The sequence below is a fragment of the Pseudonaja textilis genome, chromosome 3 (genome assembly GCF_049901715.1).
Source record: "Pseudonaja textilis isolate UNSWEBS1 chromosome 3, rPseTex1.2, whole genome shotgun sequence".
In the NCBI taxonomy this organism is placed as follows: domain Eukaryota; kingdom Metazoa; phylum Chordata; class Lepidosauria; order Squamata; family Elapidae; genus Pseudonaja; species Pseudonaja textilis.
The window spans coordinates 200603831-200625943 of NC_141992.1; the positions used below are offsets into that span (position 1 = coordinate 200603831).

General features: G+C 62.2%; 1 protein-coding gene across 1 annotated transcript in view; it reads left to right on the forward strand.

Moving 5' to 3' along the window:
- Nucleotides 1-22113, forward strand: part of PLEC (plectin) — a 46502-nt gene that overhangs the window by 14991 nt on the left and 9398 nt on the right. Inside the window, exons 2-33 of the mRNA XM_087931910.1 lie at nucleotides 2714-2775; nucleotides 3366-3380; nucleotides 3695-3784; nucleotides 4664-4699; nucleotides 5323-5400; nucleotides 5497-5589; nucleotides 6394-6560; nucleotides 7442-7557; nucleotides 7653-7759; nucleotides 7857-7976; nucleotides 8168-8263; nucleotides 8370-8497; nucleotides 8859-8952; nucleotides 9065-9219; nucleotides 9544-9844; nucleotides 9977-10054; nucleotides 10212-10373; nucleotides 10465-10569; nucleotides 10743-10838; nucleotides 11007-11132; nucleotides 11233-11385; nucleotides 11475-11629; nucleotides 11813-11939; nucleotides 12721-12904; nucleotides 13080-13237; nucleotides 13511-13689; nucleotides 15254-15392; nucleotides 15503-15859; nucleotides 16414-16497; nucleotides 16602-16706; nucleotides 16990-17088; nucleotides 18120-21500. Coding sequence (XP_087788036.1) covers nucleotides 2714-2775; nucleotides 3366-3380; nucleotides 3695-3784; nucleotides 4664-4699; nucleotides 5323-5400; nucleotides 5497-5589; nucleotides 6394-6560; nucleotides 7442-7557; nucleotides 7653-7759; nucleotides 7857-7976; nucleotides 8168-8263; nucleotides 8370-8497; nucleotides 8859-8952; nucleotides 9065-9219; nucleotides 9544-9844; nucleotides 9977-10054; nucleotides 10212-10373; nucleotides 10465-10569; nucleotides 10743-10838; nucleotides 11007-11132; nucleotides 11233-11385; nucleotides 11475-11629; nucleotides 11813-11939; nucleotides 12721-12904; nucleotides 13080-13237; nucleotides 13511-13689; nucleotides 15254-15392; nucleotides 15503-15859; nucleotides 16414-16497; nucleotides 16602-16706; nucleotides 16990-17088; nucleotides 18120-21500 — 7346 coding nt within the window. The remainder of the gene's footprint in view (nucleotides 1-2713; nucleotides 2776-3365; nucleotides 3381-3694; nucleotides 3785-4663; nucleotides 4700-5322; nucleotides 5401-5496; nucleotides 5590-6393; nucleotides 6561-7441; nucleotides 7558-7652; nucleotides 7760-7856; nucleotides 7977-8167; nucleotides 8264-8369; nucleotides 8498-8858; nucleotides 8953-9064; nucleotides 9220-9543; nucleotides 9845-9976; nucleotides 10055-10211; nucleotides 10374-10464; nucleotides 10570-10742; nucleotides 10839-11006; nucleotides 11133-11232; nucleotides 11386-11474; nucleotides 11630-11812; nucleotides 11940-12720; nucleotides 12905-13079; nucleotides 13238-13510; nucleotides 13690-15253; nucleotides 15393-15502; nucleotides 15860-16413; nucleotides 16498-16601; nucleotides 16707-16989; nucleotides 17089-18119; nucleotides 21501-22113) is intronic.

The window sequence follows — 22113 nt, forward strand, 5'->3', positions numbered from 1 at the left end:
GGCCCCACCTGGCCCGCGGGGGGTTGGCGGGCTGCCCGGGAGGCTGGTGGGCGCTGGTGCCGGGCCTGAGCCGACCTGCCTCTCGGCTGCGCCCTTCCCAGCCCCCCTTTCCCCGGCGCCGGCTCTTCCTCCCGTGGGCACGCTCCCTCCCCCCGGCCCTTCCGGAATGGCTGGTGGTCGATCAGATCGCCTCAGCCGCCGAGGGACGTTTCTTCTTCTACGCACCGGAGCATCCCATGATAAATAAAGCCGAGCAGAGGTGCACAGCTGCCAGCAGGATCCTGGGCAAGAGCCGGGCTGCTCGGAGACCTGCCAGCCGTTGGGATGCAGGCAGAGTTTGGTCCTTCCCAGGAGAGGCTTGGCTGGAACAATGAGGGGGCGTTTGGTTTACTCCTGGTCTCTTGTGCTGGTGGCATCCTGGCCGGATACAGACCCGACCCGTTCCCAGGGAATCAGGCAGGGGGGGCAAGCTGGGACTTTGGCCTGGTCTGTTTCACCAAGAGCATCTGTCTGTCTGTCTCTGTCTGTCCCACGAGAGCCTCCATGACCAAATGATGCGCAGCGGAGATGAGCCCACCTGGTGGGAGGACGGGCTATTAAAGGGTGCAGTTTATAGCCTTGGGGGGGGGGGTGTAAGTGGAAAAGAGCCGGACTGAATCCCCAGGGAAAGGAAAAGGCAGAAGGTCCATGGCGCCAGGACAGGCCAGAAGGGGGAGCAGATCTTCCGGAGCAGAGGAACTTTACCTGGGGTGGGTTGGCTTTGTTATGAATGCGGGAACCAAAATGCATGTCAGAAAGTAGGAGCTGCTGTCACTGCAAGTAGGCCCAACCTTGTACGTGAGTTGGAGGTCTGGAGTGGATCATGGGAAAAAGAGGGGAGAAGAACGGCAAGGGAAAGTAGAAGAAAAACGAGTGTGCCGCTTCTCCCCGAGAGAATGAAGAGTTGATATGAGGAAAGAAGGGTCTGCTTTGGAAATCCTTAGCCGGATTCTCACAGAGGCTCACAGAAATGCGGGAGTTACAGCAACAGGAAATACAAAAAGGATGCTGGACAAATGTGGAAATAAGAGACCTCGGGGGGGAGGTGCAAAAGAATGACTGAAAGAGGCAGGGGAAATAAATGCAGACCGGTTCTAATGGAAATTAATTGTTTGGGGATTACAGGAAGAGGACTAAACAAGGAGGCTTCGGCAGCGTGAGTGGAATTATAAATAAGAACGTTATTTGGGGTGAAAACCGGAGAGGAGGAGCGAGCGGTGGTGGAAAGAATTTTAGGGTTTGCACTGAAACGATAGGAAGAGATGAAAGGGTGGAGTTGAAAGCAACATCCAAGTAAAAATGATGAAAAGGGAAGTTCTGGTTGCTCTGAGAGTTTTGAAAACGGGTCAGGTTCCTGGGGAGGAAGGTTGAGACCTGCACGGAGGGGTTTGGGTTTGGGGCGGCTGTGCAGGCTCTGTGTGGAGACTGGGGAGGGCCCCCAGGAAGGCAGAGGTTCCCCTGGGAAGGGCCCCGGAGCTGGGGGGCTTTGTCCCAGGAGGTGTGCAGGCTACTTTGCTCTACTCAGCAGCTCCTTGGGAAGGGTATGGAGGGGGGGGGGGGAGGAGGACTCGGGTTGGCTTAGTGGATGTGGCTGAGGTGGAGAATTCCCGGGGAGTCTGGAGTTGGAGGATGGTGGCTGATTGGGGGTCAGAAGAAGGTTTGGTGGAAGCCCAGCGTCTTCAGAACGCCTGGAATGTTGGCATCTGGGTGGGTTGACCGTTGAAAGTCCTTGAGGGGGAAGGTGGATGTGTCCTTGGGGTGGGACCCCAGTGCCCCAAAAGCGAGGCTGGCTGGCTGGCTGGCGGTCAGTGCCATTCACAGCCAAAGCCGGCTGGGTTGTGGGATACAAATCTGAAAAGTAACCTGTCAAGGATGTTGGGTGAAAATGTGTTAAGATCTTCAAATGTGGCAGAAAGAAAACGGGGTAGAAGATACTTCATTGCAAGGGGTGTAGGGTAAGTGGAAGCAGGGAGAAAAAACTGTTTCTGCCTGGGGTGTGGTCTGGAATTGGTGGGTCAGGCAAGCCTAGGTTGAAAGTCCAGAGCCGTGACGGGGGGGTCAAAGGAGCTGGGGGGCAATGGGGAAGGGCGGAGTGCCGGAGTGGGCGAGGACCAGGACAAAATAAGAGCAGCTGAGAACTGAATTGCGCAACAGGCATGGCGGTTGAGGGAAGGGGCGGATCAAGAATGCGTGCGGGGGGCATGGCATGGAGGCACGGAGAGGGTGAAAATGGGGGGTTTCCCAGGAGCACCGGGCTGTGCCAAGAGAAGCGGGAGTGGCTGGGGTCCCGCTGAGCTTCCCTTTTTCACCCCAGGGCTGCCTAGCGGGGAGCGTCTGGCTGGGGGCCGGACAAATGCAGGGGGGCTGAGGGCCCACTTGGCCTTTGGAGATCTGTGCAAAGGGAGCGACCCCCCTTCCCCCATTCCACAAGGCCTGGTGGAGGAGGGGCGGCTGGGCTATGGCAGAGCCCCTCCTGGGCCCAGACCTCCAGAGGAGGGGGTTGGCAAGAGAGTGTGGGCCCACGGTGGAAGGGGGGCTTTCCCATCCCTGGCCAGCCTCTGGAGGTTCCCAGCGGGGGTTTCCTCCCCATCCTCTTGGCTCCCGTAGCCCGGCCTCCTCCCTCCTTCCCTAGGCCCCGCTTAACACCCACCCACCCACCCGTCCTCTCTTGCAGATGAGCGCGACCGGGTCCAGAAGAAAACCTTCACCAAATGGGTCAACAAGCACCTCTTCAAGGTAAGTCCCCTTTCCTGGGGGGCAGCCGGGGTGCCGGCCTCCCTGCCTGGATCTGAGCCAGGTAGAAAGGATGGCCGTCCTGGGGGCCTCGGGGGGCCCAGGGACGTGGCTGTGAGCAGTGGATGGTGCACAGGAGGCCCACCCACCATTTTCAGGGAAGACGCAGCTGGCCTCGACCTCTCTTCCTCCTCCTTCCTTTCCCTGACCCAATTTCTTGGGGCACAGAGGCTTTGGGGCCCCCACATCACGGATCTGAAAGCCCTGGAGCTCTGCCCGCAGATGGGGTGGGATTTCTGGGGGCTCGGGATGGAGAGGCATTGCCCTGGGAAACAGCAGCAGGAACCCCCGTCTCTCTGGGGCTGCTTTCCTCCTCCTTGGGAGCCCCACCCTAGGCTGCCCTGGCACCGCAGTTGGAGAGGCCACCGGCTGGGGGGATGGGAGAAGCCGGGGGGCTGCAGGACCCCCATGTGTGAGGTGCTTCCTGGGGCATTTACCAATCCCGACTTCTCTCTCTGTCTCTCTCTCTCCCTCCCTCCCTCCGAGGCTTCTCTCTTTCCTTCTTTCTTCCTTCTCTCCTGCCTTGGCGACAGCACTGGAGAGCAGAGGTAGGTGCCAAGGCAGGCTGGGCTTTCACCCACTGCCCCCCTCCCTCCCTCCCTCCCTCCCTCCCTCTCTTCCTTCCTACGATCTCTAGGAGTCCCACAGCCTTTTCCTCTGGGGACGGCTGCCGGGTCAGGCCTGAAGCAGAGGCTACCTGGGGTGTGGGTCTCAGAGGCAACGCCAAAGCCAGGTGGAGGGAGGGCAGGGGCTGGACGTTCCTTGAACTGGCATGGGTGTGACTGCCCTCCCCCCCCATACCCCAGCCACCTCCCAGCTGGGTCCACTTCTCAATCCCTCCGGCTTGTCTTTGCCTCCACAGGCCCAGCGCCACGTGAATGACCTCTACGAGGACCTGCGAGATGGACACAACCTGATCTCGCTGCTGGAAGTGCTCTCGGGGGACACTCTGGTACGTGGCCTCCTGCGCCTGCCCCTGGGGGCTTGGTGGGCAATGCCGCTCTTCCCACCTGAGCTCTGGAGGAAGCAGCTCAAGCTTCTGCACCGGGGGTCCCGGTACCCTGCCTCTGCCCACCAGCGTCTACCGCCCCTGCCTCCTGCTTGCGGGGTGCTCGGCGCCTCCTCCCCGGCTGCATGCTGCCTGCACCCGTGTGTCGCCTGGCCTGAGCCGGGAGTCTGAGCAGCAGCTTCCCTCTTGCTCAACCCTTGCATGGCCGGCCGGAGGCTTTGGGGGGTGGGAGCTGCTCCCGTCTCTTGCCCGGGGCTGGGTTCCCCGGGGGCTGGACCTCTAGGCCCAATGCCACGACAGCCCCGGCTGTGCTCTGGCCAAAGAAGCAGCCGGAGGGGGACGTCTCCTCGACCGCCTCCATGTCAGCCGCCTGTGCCGATACAAAAACAGACGGTGCTCCCACTGGTGGTGTCCAGGAAGAGGAATGGCAGCCGACCTTCGGGGCGCTCAGAGGGGATCTGCAGAGGTTGAGAGCCATCTCGGTGGCCTCCTGGGTTAAGAGAGGCTTTTCGGAAGGAGGATGAAGGCGTGAGACACACGGACACCAAAATGCTCCCACCCCAGCGTGGGCCTTAGAGCGACGCCTGTGATGCTGCCGCCCTCCGGCGCCACCTGCCGCCGCTGCCTCCTCCTCCTCCTCCCTCCCCCACAGCAGGCCAAGGCTGCCCGCACACTCTAACGCAAGAGCTGCTCCGGACTCTGCTCCTCTCTCACTTCCTCTGGGTTGTCTGTCTGCCGCTCCTTGTGCTGTTTGTCTGTCTCTTCTCTCTGCTGGATTCTGACCTCTGCTTCCCTCTTGCTCGGCTGTCACCTGCTGCTCAGCCCAGAGAGCGCGACGTGATCCGGAACTTGCGCCTGGTGAGTGTCCTGCCCGGTTCTGCGTGGCACTCCTGCTGCGGCTGCTCTCGGCATCTGCTGGAAAGGAGCCCAGCTGATGCGCACTGCCTCCTCGCTTACGCAGAAGCCGCGTGCCCCGTCTGTGCCCTCCGAAAGCTTTGCTTGACCCATAACTGCAGATGGGAGGCCGGTGCATCGCATGGCGGATCCCTCGGAGTGGGCCCTTGGGCAGTGTGGCTGTCCCCTTGCCCCTGAGCCCGGGGCTCTGCAGAGGGGATCCAGGATGGAAGGCAGGCCAGGCGGGGGGTGGGAGGGAGCTGTGTGGCCGCCTCCTGGCAGTGCCTCCTTGTCTGGAGGGGAATCCAGCGTGGTGCTGAGGGTGGCCTTGTGAGCTCCTCTTGCAGTGGCCGAGCTTAAGGTAGCCCTAGGATGCTTCAGCTGGGCGAGGACGGCGGGGCGGGGGAGAGGTGGGTGGTGCAGGTCTTTCCCCCCAGTGCATCGTTTCCTGGCTCCGTCCGCCAGGCTGGGCTTGCTTTGCCCTTCTCTGGCTCCTTTCAGCCAGGGTGGGAGGGAAGGGGGACGGACACACACACACACCCACCCCGCTCCAGGGCCCTGACCTGATCCTCCTCCTTTGCCCACAGCCCCGGGAGAAGGGACGGATGCGCTTCCACAAGCTGCAAAATGTGCAGATCGCCCTGGACTACCTGAAGCACCGGCAGGTGAGCATGTGGGATGGGGAGCCTGGAGGGGAAAGAGTGGAAAGGCCGTGGGGCCCTCCAGTAACCGTGTGTGCGTGCGTGCGTGTGCCTCCACAGGTGAAACTGGTCAACATCCGGAATGATGATATCGCTGATGGCAACCCCAAGCTGACGCTGGGCCTCATCTGGACCATCATCCTCCACTTTCAGGTGAGTCCAGTGTCCCCCCCCCACCTTCTTCCCTGCTCTGCTCCGGCAGGCGGGGCCTCTCCTTGGCCCCTCCCTCTTCCCTCCCTCACTTGGGGGCCAGATTCTTGTAAGCCTCCCCCGCCCCTCTTCTTCTCCCCAAAGCAGCAGGCGTTCAGATGGGCCAAGGCCCTGGGGTTGCCCTTCCCTTCGGAGGCTGGGCAGGGAGGGCGCCGCTCAGAAGACTGGGGTGGGAGGGGCAGGCGTGGGGGTAGGTGGCAGGGGGAGTAAGTGAGGATCATCCCAGGAGTGGGTCCTGGGGGAGGGAAGGAATGTGGGCTGTGGCTGGGAGGGAACAGGATGCTGCGGTTTGTGGGGCTGACTCACCCAGCAGTCGCTTCGGGATACGAGATTTTCCACCGAGGGCTTGGCCTGGGCGGGTTGGGCGGGGGGGGGGGCAGGCAGGCCTTGGCGTTCCCCGGATGCAGGGCTGGCTCTTGCTCAGGAGGGCGCCTGGGCAGGGGCCGCTACGGAGGCAGGCCCTTTCTAAAGGCTGCCAAGGTGCCCTCCAAGGCTGCCAGGGAGAACCAGCGCCTGGCCTGGGGGGGGCATTGCGGCCACCAGGGGCGGCAGGGAAGTAGCCCTTCTCTTGAGAGGCACGTGGCCGCTCCGAGGAGGCTGGTGGGCGGTCCCAGGCCTGGGCGCAAAGAGTGGCCCAGCCTTGACTGAAAGGCTTCTCAAGCCCATTGGGTGGGGGGAGGGGCCATCCCAGATGGTCAGCAACTTCCGGCAGACCCCCGGATTGAGGCGGTCCCTCTTTCCTCCAAGATCTCGGACATCCAGGTGACTGGCCAGTCGGAGGACATGACGGCCAAAGAGAAGCTGCTGCTGTGGTCACAGCGCATGGTGGAGGGGTACCAGGGCTTGCGCTGCGACAACTTCACCTCCAGCTGGCGCGACGGCCGTCTCTTCAACGCCGTCATCCACAGGCACAAGTAAGGGGCGGGGCAGGGGGTGAGTGGGCAGGTTTGCAGGGTTGCACCCGGGAGGAATCCGTGGCGGTTGGGCCAGTGGCCTCAACCGCAGGCCGCCCTGCTTGGGAAGGGGGGAAGGGGTCCTTGAGCAATAGGGCAGGGGTGGGCCTGGACCCTCTCTCCCCCTCTCAGCTGGTGGAGGGCAGGGGTTTGGCACTCCTGCTGGCACCCAGCGCCCCCTCCGAGTCAAGGCCAGGGAGGGGGGCCAGAGGGGCAGCTTGTGATGCCCGTGAGGACCAGCAGGCTGCTTCTGAAAGGGCAGCGTCTCAGTCATGAGGAGGCCTGCTCCAGGCTGCGGACGCGCCGTGGGACCCCTCCCACGCAAGGAGCCTTGGGCTCGGGGGCCTGCAGGACCCGGCTCTCCGTTTGGTCCTGTGCCCTAAGAAGGGGGTGGGGCTGGGATTCTTCATCCCGGGATGGGTTGGGGGAAGTGGGCTTGCAAGCGATCGTTCAGAGGGGGTCAAGGAAGCAGGAAATGCTCCGCCTGGCTCATGGTGTCCTGTCTCGGGGATGGACGGACACGCACACACACAGTACTGCGGCAGGCCTTGAGGACTGGAGCCTTGGGTTTTTCTAATTGTTGGGAAGCTGATCACTCCAGCTATGTCTGTGCTCCCTATTTGAAGGAGCAGAGGCTCCAGGCCACAGCAATGCGGCCTCTGGAAGACCCCCCAGGGGACCCAGGGCCGGGGACCCAGGAGAGGCTGGGCCTCTCAGGAGCCTCTCATGGAGGGCCACAGGCCAGTTTCAGGGCCCGTCCAGCCCCAGGCGTGGCCACTGCTCCCAGCAGACGCCCAGCCCACTTCCTGGGGCATCCCTGACCGCAGCCCCCTCCTCTGCAGGCCAATGCTGATTGACATGAACAAAGTCTACCATCAGAGCAACGTGGAGAACCTGGAGCAGGCCTTCTCGGTGGCGGAACACGACCTGGGTGTGACGCGGCTCCTGGACCCGGAAGGTACCGGGATGGGCTGCCCCATGGGCAGGGCGTGGGGGGGGGGGCTCCTTTGGGAAGGGCAGCACAGCATTCCCTCCCCACTTCCTCCTTCCCAGACGTGGATGTGCCCCAGCCGGATGAGAAGTCCATCATCACCTACGTGTCCTCCCTCTACGACGCCATGCCGCGAGTGCCGGACGTGCCAGATGGGATCAAAGCCAATGTGGGTGTTGGGGGGCATGGGGTGGGGAGGCCTGGGCGGCCTGTGGGCTCGGGGTGCGACCTCCGCACCCACCACCTTCTCCCTCATGCCTCCCCAGGAGCTGCAGCTGCGCTGGCAGGAATACTACGGCGTGGTCAGCCTGCTTCTGCAGTGGATACAGCACCACACGGTGACCTTTGAGGAGAGGAAGTTCCCTGCCAGCTACGAGGAGATCGAGGTGGGGGCTCTGTCCTGGGCCGCCTCCCCCTCTGGCTGGGTGCAGCCGCCGCCTCTTGAGGGCAGGCCTGGTCCCCCCTCCTGGGCAAGGGAGTCCCCTTCTGTGGCCAGCTCTGCCCCCCGGAGAGTCTCTGGGCCGCCCCCAGGACCCCGTGGGCCCTCCCCACCATCCCCTGCCGCCTTCTCCCGCAGATCCTGTGGCACCAGTTCCTGAAATTCAAGGAGATGGAGCTGCCCGCCAAAGAGGCTGACAAGAGCCGCTCCAAGGTGATCTTCCAGTCTCTGGAGGTGAGCTCCAATTGCCCCCGTGGTGCCCTGGTGGGGCCGGAGGGAGGGCGGGGTGGCCTTCTGGGGGCTGCCCTCAGCAGCTCCCACCTGCTTCCGGCTCCCCCAGGCTGCTGTGCAAAGTGGGCAACTGAAGATCCCTCCGGGCTACCACCCGCTGGACGTGGAGAAGGAGTGGGGCAGGCTGCACGTGGCCATCCTGGAGAGGGAGAAGCTGCTGCGCTCAGAGTTTGAGAGGCAAGCCCAAGCGCCTGGCAGAGCACCCAGAGGGAGGGGGGGAGGGGCAGGGGCCGGAGCCTGGCCCTTCCTCTTCCTGGGGAGGCAGAGGGAGCCCGGCAGGCAGGAGGGCAGCGGCTCCCTCCCAACCGCAGCCGGCCCGGCCCAGCCCTAATGGGAAACACACGGCTGGTGACTCACCACCCGCCCCGTCCGTCCCGTCCCCCGTCCCCCCGGCTGTATTCCTCAGGAAGCATCTGGGCGGGCAGGCAGAGTGAGCCAAGGCAGCCTGGGACAGCTAGGCTGTCTCCCTCCGGCAGGGAGGGAGCTGGCCGGGACCCCCGTTCACTTCTTCCCTCTCGCTGCCCTCCTGCCTTCCCAGGTTGGAACGGCTACAGCGCATCGTCAGCAAACTCCAGATGGAGTCCGGCCTCTGTGAGGAGCAGCTCAACCAGGCGGACACCCTGCTGCAGTCGGTGAGAGGGAGGCGCTCTGCCCTGCTCCCGCTGGAGCCCCGGGGCCAGGGGTGGGCGGGAGGGTCTGGCCTGGGGCTCTGCCCGGCTCAGGGTCCTTGCTTCCCTCCTGCAGGACATCCGCCTGCTGAATGCAGGTAAGGCGTCCCAGCACTTGGCGGAGATTGAGCGGGACCTGGACAAGGCCGAGGCCATGATCCGCTTGCTCTTCAACGATGTGCAGGCCCTCAAGGATGGGCGCCACCCCCAGGGCGAGCAGATGTATCGCAGGTAGTAATGCTCCTACCCTCCCCCCACATGGGGGGGCAGTCTTTGCATGGGAGAGTGCTGCTGCTGCTGCCCTGAAGTTATGGGCTTAGGACTCCCTTGCAAGGGAGCCTCTGCCCCTCAGAACACACGGACACCCCCCCCACACACACACGGCCAGCAAGTTTTGTAGGTACTGCCCTCTGGTGGTGGGAGCTGCCCACTACAGTTTCCAACCTCTGCAGGACAGCAGCAGCCACTCTCCCTGGGCCTGGAAGGGGGGACCTCCGGCTGCTGTCTTCCCTGCACGGACCCCTGTCTGTAGCACAGCATTCCCCCCCTCTGCAGGGTTTACCGCTTGCACGAGCGCCTTGTGGCCATCCGCACCGAGTACAACTTGCGCCTGAAATCTGGGACAGTCCAAGTGTCCGTGCCAGTCACGCAGCACCTGCGGCCGGAGTTGGACGATGTCACCCTGCGCTACCTGCAAGATCTGCTGGCCTGGGTGGAAGAGAACCAGGCCCGTCTCAATGCAGCTGAATGGGGAGTGGACCTGCCCACGGTGGAGTCGCAGCTCGGCAGCCACCGGGGACTGCACCGCTCCATCGAGGAGTTCCGCCCCAAGATTGAGCGAGCCCGGGCAGACGAGGTATACAGGGCAGGGGAGGGGGTGCCAGGCCTGGGGGTCCGCGAATGCCAGCCTCCCAGCAAGGCTTGTTGAAGGAGAGGGCTACCATGTCTGCACACGGGGGGTTTCATGGCTCTCCTTTGCCCACTGTAGGCCCAGCTCTCTCCTGGTCCACAGACCTCATACCGGGACTACCTTGGCAAGCTGGACATGCAGTACGAGAAGCTGCTGGTGAGCAGATGGCCGGGAGGGTCGGGGCAGCAGAGGGGGCACAGGCAGAGACCTCGCTTCTCCGCCCCCTTGGGGGTGCAGCAGCATTGGGCACCTTGGGGTTCTTTGCCCCGGACACTGGGTGCTGGGATGAGCCGCCGTGGTCCATGTCTTGCAGAGCTCCTCCAAGGCCCGACTGCGGCACCTGGAGAGCCTCCAGGCATTCGTGGCTGCGGCCACCAAAGAGCTGATGTGGCTGAATGAGAAGGAGGAGGAGGAGGTGAACTACGACTGGAGCGAGCGCAACAGCAACATGGCTGCAAAGAAGGAGAGCTACTCGGTAAAAGTCGCCCTCCCCCTCTGGCCCCGAGCGAGGAGCCCGGCTGCCAGGCCCCGGCTGACCCCCGGATCTGGGCTCTGCCCCCCTCTAGGGCCTGATGAGAGACCTGGAGCTGCGGGAGCGGCGGGTCAAGGAGATCCAGAGCACGGGCGACCGGCTGCTGCGGGAGGATCACCCAGCCAGACAGACAGTGGAGGTGGGTGCGGTGAGGGGAAGGGCCAGCAGTCACGGCTGAATCACGAGGAGCCCTCGTCAGATGACCGCTCCCCCGGCCCCCCCCCAAGCGGGCGCCCGGGGGCGTGGGAAGGGCTCCCTGGCCTCCCTCTGCTAGCTCAGCTTCCCCGCCATCTCCTCTGCTTCTCCCTGCAGGCCTTCCAGGCGGCCCTGCAGACTCAGTGGAGCTGGCTCCTGCAACTCTGCTGCTGCATCGAGGCCCACCTGAAGGAGAACAGCAGCTACTTCCAGGTAGACCTGCAGGAAGGGCGGGGGAGTCTCGAGCAGCCGAGCAGAAGAGCAGGACTCTGTCCGAGACCGGCCAGACTTTGTCCTTCTGGCTCCCTCTGGCGAAGGGGTGGGGGCACAGAACCCCAGAGGACTCTGCGTCAATCATCACCCTCCTCCTCCTCCCCCCAGTTCTTTTCTGACGTAAAGGAAGCGGAGGAGTTTCTGCGCAAGACTCAGGAGGTGATGAAGAAGAAGTACACCTGCGACCGCTCCATCACCGTGACTCGCTTAGAGGACCTGCTGCAGGACGCCCTGGTGAGGGCGGGTGGGTGGGAGAGGCCCCTCCCCTGGCCCAGCAGCCTTCTTTCCCCCTCACTTACCCAGGCTCCCCCTGCCTCCCCCTCCCCCGCTTCAGGAGGAGAAAGACCACCTGACCCAGTACCAGAGCCACCTGGCTGGGCTGGCCAACCGGGCCAAGACCATTGTCCAGCTGAAGCCGCGCAGCGCAAGCCCCCCGCTTAGGGGACGGCTGCCCCTCCAGGCCGTCTGCGACTACAAGCAAATGGAGGTGAGTGAGGAGGGGGGCCGTGGGAGGGTGCAGGGAGGGGGGCCGCCCCTGGGCTGCGTCAGTGAGCTGCCCTCCCCTTCCACCCTCAGATCACCGTGCGTAAGGGGGACCCCTGCACCCTCCTCAGCAACGCCCAGCCCTACAAGTGGAAGGTCTTGAACGCAGCCGGCAAGGAGTCCCTCGCCCCCTCCATCTGTTTCCTGATCCCCCCACCCAACAAGGAGGCCCTGGAGGCCGTGGGGAGGTACGTGCTTCTCCCCTGGGCTCCGGGGTGGGAGGAAAGGCTCCCTCCCCTCTTCAACAGACCGTCGTGCCCCCCCTCGCCCCCCGGGTGTGGGGCCAGGCAGGGCTCCTCCTCCTCCCACCCCCCAGCCTGGAGAGATGCAGCCCCTGCCCTGACCTCCCCGCTCCCCCCACGTCCCTTTAGGCTGGAGACGGGGCACCAGAAGCTGCTCAGCACTTGGCACCAGCTGCACCTCAACATGAAGAGCCTGCTTTCCTGGCAGCTGCTGCAGAGGGAGACCCAGCAGATCCAGACCTGGTCCCTCCTCATTGTGAGACCCAGATTCCCTCCTTCCCCCCCGAGGGCAGCTTTCCTGGCAAGCCCGATCCAGCAGCGGGTCCCCTGGGCTGGCTGGAGTGGCCCCGGGGGGGGCAGGGGGTGTGGGGTGCTGCTGCCCCCTCTTGGGAAGAGGCGGCTGAGAGCCCGGGGGAGCCCCTGGGCCCTTCTGGGGGACCCTCCTTACTACTGATCTCCCAAGCAGCCCAAGGAAGGGGGAAGGGCGGAAGCCCCTCCTAAAGGCCCACCACCCAGGGAGCCCCCACCAGCAAGGCCACCTGCAGAGGGGGGGGGGCTTCTCAGGGAAGGGAGGGGGGGTTGCAGGCAAGGGGCCCTTAGAGGACCAGCTCCTTTGAATCGTGCTGGGGACAGCGCCGTTAGTGCAGAGGGTCTTCGGGGGCTTGTGCCCTCCGGGCACCTCCTGCCTCTTCACCGCAGCCTAGGTAGAGCTCAGGAGGTCAGGCAGGGTGGGTCAGAGGGGACAGCAGGTGCACCCTGGCCAGCCCTTGTGGCCCCCTGAGCTCCACTGCTTGGTGTGGGCCAAGGGACCCCCTGGTGCCGCCTCCCCTGTCCATCAAGGAGGGTGCAGCTTTGCCCGGGCGCCTCTTGCAGAGAGGGCTGTCTTGGCGATCCCTGCGGCAGGTGGGGGTGGAGGGAATGCAGCCCCTCCCCTTTGGGGCCACAGGCTGGTCAGCTGGGGCTCGGAGGTTGCCCGGGGGAGATCTTGAGAGACTGACGTTCTGTTGGACTCCCCCAACAAGACGTCTCCTTCGCAGTTCCGGACGATGCCCCCCGAGGATTACCGGCAGACGCTGCGCAGCTTGGAGACTCACTACCAGGACTTCCTGCGCGACAGCCAGGACTCCCAGAACTTCCATCCGGACGACCGGCTGCAGGCGGAGCGCGATTACACCATCTGCACCCAGAAGTACGAGATGCTGCTGCGTGGGCTGGAGAAAGGTAAGGCCTGGGGCCCCTGGCAAGCCTTGGGCCTGCGCTGTGGTTTCAGGTCAGGCCTCTCCCCGGGGCCCCCTGGGTGGCCTTGGCAGCCCGTCCTTGCTCCCCTCTGGACGGAGCTGCAGCCAGCGGCGCTGCCGGTGTCCGTTAACCCCAGGCTTGGTTTGTGGGGTGACAGGGGAACAGGAGGAGTCGCTGTGCAGGAACTTCATCTCCCAGCTGAAGGACATCCGCCTGCAGCTGGAAGGCTGCGAATCCCGCACCATCCACAAAATCCGCTCTCCGCTTGACCAAGACCCCATAAAGGAATGTGTGCAGCGCATCAGCGACCAGCAGGTTTGGCTTCTCTTGCCTTGAGATCAGCCCAGCTGCAGAAGCTGCCCGTCTCTTCTGGACTCTGCCCTGGGGCACCGGAGGGGAGACCCTTGTCCTGCCCGAGACCCAGTCCGGGGAGGGGGAAGCAGAGGCTGCCCTGCTGTGGCCACGGAGCGGCTTCCCACCTTGAAACGGGAGAGGGGCGCTCTCCTTTCCTCAGGAGAAGGGGTCACGGCCTGTCCTCGGGGCTTCCTGGCCTGGGTCCCTGATGTGCCTCCCCTCCCGTCCCCTCAGGAGATCCACCTGGAGCTGGAAAACCTCCAGAAGAACCTGGGCAAAGTGAGTGCCCAGACGGAGCAGGTCCTGGCTCAGCCAGAGCAGGCCGGTTCGGCCCCCCTGCTGCACTCCGAACTGGATATCACGCTGCAGAAGATGGGCCAGGTGTACAGCCTCTCCAGCATTTTCTTGGAGAAGTAGGTGGTCCTTAACACGGGCCCGAGGGAGGGAGGGAGGTGGGTTTGGCCCCCCGTGTTCTTATTCCAAGGCCCAGCAGCAGCGACTGGGAGAGCCTAGCAGGGAAATCCTGGAGACCCCTGACCCACCTCCCATCGGGGGCCCCAGCCCTCTGCCCCAGGGGACAGGTGTGCGCTTTGGCTGAGCGGCTTGTTCCCTTCAGCCGTCTGTGTCGCTCGCAGCACAGGGCCTTTGCGGTAAGCGCCCTCCAGGTTAGAGGCGGCTCTCCCTGAGTCTCCGTGTCCTTTCAACATCCAGCGAACTCAAGATTTTTAAGTGGCCATTTTGATGTTTCTGCTCCTCCTTGGCTTTTAAAGAGGAAGTGGGCTAATTCTTCTATCCCGTGGAGGCCAAACGTTGCTTAGCAAACTTTGGTTTATAGCCACTTCCAGACCCCTGGCGTAACTGCACCCCCGGTTAACAGAATAACAGAGTTGGAAGGCACCTTGGAGGTCTTCTAGTCCAACCCCCTGCCCAGGCAGGAGACCCCCTACCATTCTGGACAAGTGGCTGTCCAGTCTCTTCCTCAAAGCCTCCAACGTTGGAGCATCCACAACTTTTGAAGGCAACGTGTTCCACTGGCTAAATTGTTCTGACTGGCAGGAAGTTTCTCCTTAATTCTGGGTTGCTTCTTGATTAGTTTCCCTCCATTGTTCTTGTCCTGCCTTCCTGTGCTTTGACCCTCTTCTTTGGGGCAGCCCCTCAAATATTGGAAGACTGCTATCATGTCCTTCTCTTCCCTCGAGTAGCCAGGCCCAGATCCTGCAACCATTCATTGTATGTTTTGGCCTCTGGTCCCCTCATCGTCCTGGTTGCTCTTCTCTGCACTCTTTCCAGAGTCTCAACAACTTTTTTATAATATGGTGACCAAAACGGGATGCGGTACTCTGGGTGTGGTTTTACTAGGGCTTTGTAAAGTGGTATTAGTACTTAACATTCAGTTAAGTAATAATTAAGTACTTAAAGTAGTTGACATTTAAAGAAAGTAACTAACATTCGGTTAAGAGCCTCGGTGGCACAGTGGTGAGAGTGCTGTACTGCAGGCCACTTCTGCTGACTGTCGGCTGCCTGCAATTTGGCAGTTCAAATCCCACCAGGCTCAAAGGTTGACTCAGCCTTCCATCCTTCTGAGATGGGTAAAATGAGGACCCCGATTGTTGGGGGCAAGAGGCTGGCTCTGTAAATAGTGGCTAGAGAGGGCTGGAAAGCACGGTGAAGCAGCATATAAGTCTTAAGCGCTATTGCTATTGCTAACGTGATCTTGATTGTATCCCTCTGTTAATGCAACCTAGGGTTGCGTTGGCTCTTTGGGCTGCTGGCTCACATTTAGGCGATTGCCCCCTTGGACTCCAAGATCCCCCTGGCAGTTAGTGCTGTGGAACCAGGTTTCCTCTAACCTGCACCTGTGCATTCTGTTTTCCTTGCCCAAGTATAAAACCTTCCTTTTCTCTACACTGAACGCTGTTGTGTTGAATGGGTGCCTTGTCCAGCTGCCGTGTCTGAGTCGATCCACCTCTCCTGCAGGTTGAAGACCATCAACCTGGTCATCCGTAGCACCCAGGGGGCCGAGGGGCTGGTCCAGGGCTATGAGGAGCAACTCAAAGATGTCCAAACTGTGCCGTCTGACCTCAAGGCTGTTGAGGCCACCAAGGCAGAGCTCAAGGTGACCGGCTGGACCCACACCTGCCAGGGGGAGAGGCCTTTGGGCCGCCTTTGGCTCGCAAGGGCTCGTGCCACCCTGACCCCCCACTCACCCTACATTTCGTCCTGCAGAGGCTGCGTGGGCAGGTTGAGGGGCACCAACCGGTCTTCAGTGCCCTGGAAGCGGACCTGGCCACGGCCAGCGAGGTGAATGAGCGGATGGTGAGAGGCCACAGCGAGAGGGATCTGGACTTGGACCGGTACCGGGATCGTGTGCAGCAGCTCCTCGACCGCTGGCAGGCTATCCTGGCCCAGATTGACCTGCGGCAGCGGGAACTGGACCAGCTGGGACGCCAGCTGCGCTACTACCGCAACAGCTACAGCTGGCTGATGGAATGGATCCAGGATGCCCGCCAGCGCCAGGAGGGCCTCCAGGCCGTGCCCATCACCAGCAGCCAGCAGGTGCGGGAGCAGCTGCTGCAAGAGAAGGTGAGTTCGGCCGAGAGGAGGCAGGGCCTGGCTGGGGGACGGCGGAGGCCCCCTTGAGGCCCAGCCGTGGGAGGGCTGGCAAGGCTGAGGGGAGGCCTGGGGATGGGGGAGGGGGAGGGGTCCCATCGCATCAGGCCTGGGCCTGGCTAGCATTTGCCAAGGGAGGGGTAACCTGAGTGCGGCCTACCAAGAGGTTTCAATTATTGTGTGTAGCTGAAGGATTTATGCCGTTTAACAAACCAATGGCCTGAATTTTGCAGCCGTACCTACCGGAGAAGGGGGAGCGATGGGGCTTCCCACCAATCGGGTTCCTTGGATCAGAGAGCCGCTCCTCCTTCTGGCCGAGAGTCTGAAGGCCCACCCCCCACCCTGGCCTTGTCTCTGGCCCCGGAGCTTCCCTACTAGCTGCTGGGGGGGGGGGGAGCTGTTACCTGTTCCTCCGGGACTCCCCTGTGCAGAACTTCCCTCCGAGGAGGACCTCCTTGTGCCCCCCCTGTGCTGTGGGCCTTGAGCGGGGGGGGGGGCGCTTACTCCTTCTGCCTCTCCTCCCCCAGAAACTCCTGGAAGAGTGTGAGCAGAACCGGGAGAAGGTGGAGGAGAGCCACCGCTTGGCCAAACAGTACATCGATGCCATCAAGGTGTGTGGCAGGGAGGCGGGCCTGCTGGAGGGGCCGGCTCTACAGGCTCCCCCGCCTGGGCTCGGAGGGTTCCAGCAGCAGCCCAACCCCTCTTTCCTTTGAAGGACTATGAACTTCAGCTGGTCACCTACAAAGCCCAGGTGGAGCCCGTCTCGTCTCCTGCCAAGAAGCCCAAAGTCCAGTCTGCCTCGGACAGCATCATCCAGGAGGTGAGGGGGGGCCCTGGAGGGCGCTGGGGAGGGCACTGGGAGCAGGGACAGAGGTTCTAGAAGGGAAGCGTTTTCCCGCCACCGTAGCCCGATGGGGAGCTCCTGGTCAGAGCTGGGGGCCTTGCTCTGGGGCGGCAGCAGCTTCCCTTGAGATGGAGGTGCTGCACAGACGGGGAGCAGCCGAGCTGCTGTGGTGGTGCCAGCTGCCCCTGCCTGCCGACTTTGCTTGGGAGGAAGAGGCCATTAGGGCTGCTCTGACCACCACCCCCCTTTGGCCTTGCAGTATGTTGACCTGAGGACTCGATATAGCGAGCTGACCACACTGACCAGCCAGTATATCAGGTTCATTACAGAGACTCTTCGGCGGCTGGAGGAAGAGGAGGTAAGGGATCTGGGGTGGGCCCAGCATGGCTCGGCTGCCTCTGGATGGACTGGGTGGGGGGCTGCTCCCTCTTGCAGGCTGTTCCGCTTCCCTGACCCTCCCCTGGCAGTCTGTGGCCCCACACGGGAGCCTGGCTGCGTGGGCATCACCGCCCTGCGGGAAGATTGCCCGCTGTGCTTGCTCTCCCTCCTGCTCTGCCTGGGGCTGCTTCTGCCCTCCCCCGCCCCCTTTTCCTTGGATTTGCTGTGCTCCCCTTTCTAACTCTTGGTTTCTGCCCTTCGGAAGCCAAGCTACTTTGCCTGGCTTGCTGGGGGCAGGTTGGTGTTGGTGGGGCTCTAAGGAAGGGTTAACCTCCAGAGGAGGCAGCAACAGCCGCAGTCGCACCTTTGGCACCAGGTACTCCTTCCATCTGCATGTTCTCCCACCTTTGCACTCTCCTCCCCACTGGTGGCCCTGCACTGATCATGCGGCTTGGGGGAGGGGGGGAATGGAGGGCTCACTGGGTGAGAGGGAAGGATGAGGAGGCGCTGGGGGGAAGGTCTTCTGCTGGGTCACCTCAATCTGCCCGCCTGTAAGGTCTCCAGCCCGCTTGGTGTGCTGCCTGGCCTGGATACGTGTGAATGGTCATCTGCCTCCCCTACAGTCTCCTTGGAGGGAGCGGGATGGTCTTATGTGCTGAGGACAGAGGAGCGGGGCGTTGTGACTGTTGCTCTTGTTGTGAGGTGGCTGCCCCTCACGTGTCCCTGGGCTGGATCACCCCCAACCCCTGAGCTTTCGGACTCCCGGTCTGCTGGACGTTCTGCTGCGTGGTGGCAGCGCATTGCGCATGGTGGAGGTGTGCTCTTGTGGCTCATTGGTCTTGAGTTTGCTTTGTCTCTGGTGCCCATCGGTCCGTTGGTGCTTCTCAGAATGTGGGTCTGCCTGCTTCCTTGCCTGCTGCCCCTTGCCCCCTTCCCAAAGACCAGCCCTCCCATCTGCTCTTGTGATCTTTCTCTCTCTCCCCCTCCCCTCCTCTCCGCCCCTCCCCATAGAAAGCAGCGGAGCAGCTGAAGGAGGCAGAGAGGAAGCGCTTGGCGGAGGTGGAGGCCCAGCTGCAGAAGCAGAGGCAGCTGGCCGAGGCCCACGCCAAGGCCAAGGCTCAGGCTGAGGAGGAGGCCAAGGAGTTGCAGCAGCGCATGCAGGAGGAGGTCAGCCGGCGGCAGCTAGCAGCCATGGACGCTGAGCAGCAGAAGCAGAACATCCAGGAGGAGCTGCTGCAGATGAAGCTCAGCTCCGACAGGCAGATCTTGACCAAGCAGAAGCTGATCGAGGAGGTGGAGATCAGCCGCAGGAAGGTGGAAGAGGAGATCCATCTCATTCGCTTGCAGCTGGAAGCCACGCAGAAGCAGAAGGCCGGGGCGGAAGGGGAGCTGCAGGCTCTGAGGGCCCGGGCGGAGGAAGCCGAGCAGCAGAGAAAAGCCGCCCAGGAGGAGGCTGAGCGCCTGCGCAGGCAAGTCAAGGACGAGGCCCAAAAGAAGCGAGAGGCAGAGGAGCAGCTGCAGGAGAAGGTGCAGGCGGAGCAGCGAGCCGCGCAGGAGAAGCAGAAGGCCATGAAAGACCTGCAGCAGCTCCGGGCACAGGCCGAGGAGGCTGAGCGCCGGATGAAGCAGGCGGAGCTGGAGAAAGAACGGCAGATCCAGGTCGCGCGGGAGGCAGCCCAGAAGAGTGCTGAGGCAGACTTGCATAGCCGGCGCCTCTCCTTTGCCGAGAAGACAGCCCAGCTGGAGCTGACCCTGAAGCAGGAGCATGTCACCCTCACCTACATGCAGGAGGAGGCCGAGCGCCTGAGGACACAGCAGTTGGAAGCTGAGCGGGCCAAGGAGGAGGCCGAGAAGGAGCTGGAAAAATGGCAGCAGAAGGCCAACGAGGCACTCCGACTGCGGCTGCAAGCAGAGGAGGTGGCACACAAGAAGTCCCTGGCCCAGGAGGAGGCAGAGAAGCAGAAGGAGGACGCCGAGCGTGAAGCCCGGAAACGGACCAAGGCAGAGGAGTCAGCCCTGCGCCAGAAGGAGCTGGCCGAGGAGGAGCTGGAGAAGCAGCGCAAGCTGGCCGAGGGCACAGCCCAGCAGAAGTTCCTAGCTGAGCAGGAACTGATCCGCCTGAAGTCAGAGATGGAGAACGGGGAGCAGCAGCGGCTGCTGCTGGAAGAAGAGCTCTTCCGCCTCAAGAGTGAGGTCAGCGAGGCCGTCCAGAAGCGTAAGGAGCTGGAGGAGGAGCTGGCCAAACTGCGGGCTGAAATGGAGCTTCTGCTGGAAAGCAAGGCCAGGACCGAGGCAGAGTCACTCTCCGCCAGTGAGAAGACCAAGCAGATCTTGGAGGATGAAGCCTCTAAGCTGCGGGAGCTGGCAGAGGAGGCAGGCCGCCTGCGCGTCCTCTCTGAGGAAGCCAAGAGGCAACGGCAGCTGGCCGAGGAGGAGGCTGCTCGGCAGAGAGCAGAGGCTGAGCGGATCCTCAAAGAGAAACTGGCGGCCATCAATGAGGCATCACGCCTCAAGGCAGAAGCGGAAATTTCCCTGAAGGAGAAGGAGGCTGAGAACGAGCGCCTGAGGCGGCTAGCAGAGGACGAGGCTTACCAGCGGAGGGTCCTGGAAGAGCAGGCAGCCCAGCACAAGCACAACATAGAGGAGAAGATTGCGCAGCTGAAGAAGTCCTCCGAGAGTGAGCTAGAGAGGCAGAAGACCGTTGTCAACGAAACCCTAAGGCAGCGGCGCATCATTGAGGAGGAGATTCGCATCCTCAAGATCAACTTTGAGAAAGCCTCCGTGGGCAAGGCAGACCTGGAACTGGAGCTCAACAAGATCAGACAGAGCGCAGAGGAGATTCAGCGGAGCAAAGAGCTAGCGGAACAAGAGGGTGAGAAGCTGCGCCAGGTGGCCCTGGAAGAGGAGAACCGCCGCAAAGAGGCCGAAGCGAAGCTCCAGAAGACCCTGGCTGCTGAGCAGGAAGCTGCCAGACAGCGCAAAGCCGCTCTGGAAGAGGTAGAGCGCCTGAAGGCCAAGGTGGAGGAAGCCAAGAAGCAGAAGGAGTTGGCGGAAAGCCAGTCGAAGAAACAGATCCTGCTGGCCCAGGAGGCGGCCCAGAAGAAGATCGCTGCTGAAGAGGCTGCTCACCTGGCCGTCGTGCAACAGAAGGAGCAGGAGTTGCTGCAGACCAGACAGCAGGAGCAGTCCATCCTGGACAGGCTGAAGGAGGAGGCTGAGAAAGCCAAGAGAGCAGCCGAGGAAGCAGAATTTGCCCGCCTCAAGGCAGAGCAAGAGGCCACCTTGTCCCGGCAGCTGGTGGATGAGGCTGAGCGCATGAAGCAACGAGCGGAGGAGGAGGCCCAAGTCAAAGCCAGGGCCCAGGAGGATGCGGAGAAGCTCCGCAAGGAGGCTGAGCTGGAGGCAGCCAGGCGAGCCCAGGCGGAACAGGCAGCCCTCAAGCAGAAGCAGGCGGCCGACATGGAGATGGAGAAGCACAAAAAGTTTGCAGAGAAGACATTGCGGCAAAAGGCCCAGGTGGAGCAGGAGCTGACCAAGGTCAAGCTGCAACTGGAGGAGACAGACCATCAGAAGAGCCTTTTGGAGGAGGAGCAGCAGCGGCTGAAGGAGGAGGTGACCGAAGCCATGAAGCAGAAGGTCCAAGTGGAGGAGGAGCTGTTCAAGGTGAAGGTTCAAATGGAGGAGCTGATCAAGTTGAAAATCCGCATCGAGGAGGAGAACAAGTTGCTCATCATGAAGGACAAGGACAACATGCAGAAGATCCTCACTGAGGAAGCTGAGAAGATGAAGCAGGTGGCCGAGGAAGCTGCCCGGTTGAGCGTGGAAGCCCAGGAGGCCGCCCGCCTGCGCAAGCTGGCAGAGGAGGATCTGGCCCAGCAGCGGGCGCTGGCGGAAAAGATCCTGAGAGAGAAGATGCAAGCCATCCAGGAAGCCACCCAGCTGAAGGCCGAGGCCGAGGTGCTGCAGAAGCAGAAGGACCTGGCTCAGGAGCACGCCCGGAAATTGCAGGAGGACAAGGAGCAGATCCGGCTGCAGCTGGAGGAGGAGACGGAGGGCTTCCAGAAGACCCTGGAGGCCGAACGCAAGCGGCAGTTGCAGATCACTGCTGAGGCTGAGCGGCTAAAGCTGCAAGTCACCGAGCTGAGCCTGTCCCAGGCAAAGGCGGAGGAAGAGGCCAGGCGGTTCAAGAAGCAGGCTGAGGAGATCAGCGGGAAGCTGCACCAGATGGAGCTGTCCACTCAAGAGAAGGTGACCCTGGTGCAGACCCTGGAGATCCAGAGGCAGCAAAGCGACCAAGACGCCAACAGGCTGAGAAAGGCTATAGCTGAGATGGAGATGGAGAAAGAGAAGCTGAAGCGGGAAGCCCAGCTGCTGCAGCAGAAGGCAGAAGAGGTACCTGCTCTGGTTGTGGCTCCCCACATATTCCCCCGTCCCCCAGGTTGAGCCAGGCCCATCAGCCCCAGCCAGTCGATTAGTCCACAGCCTCCTGGCAGAGGAGGCTTCAGGCAGGAGGGAGGGGTGCCACTCCACGGGATGGATAACAGTGCAGATGCAGTGGACCACACACCCCCACCCCACCCCTGTTGCCACAAGCACCTGCCCTACTGCAGGATCCAGGCTGTGTGTTTGTGTGAGCATCAACCGGTCTCCCTCAATAGCCTTGGGGAGGAGAGGAGGAGGAGGAGATGTTGTTGCTTCCCTGGTAGACTTGAGAAGACGTTCCCTGCTGCTCGCAGGTCAGTACTAATGACCGAGTGTCCTCTGCTTGTTAGATGACTGTCGTGGTAAGTTGTACTTTAGGAAGTGGCTGGTTGTGTACTCTCACAGCTGAGATGGTACATCATTTCTGAAGGGAATCCTCTTTGCATCAAGAAAGCAAAGGAGGACGTTAGGTGAATTGATTCTGTGTACTGTTGAACTAGAGCGTGCAAAGCACAGAGGCTAATCTGGAGTCTCCCTGATTCAACAACTGCTTCTTACTGTTTCGGTCAGAGTCTGCTTGAAT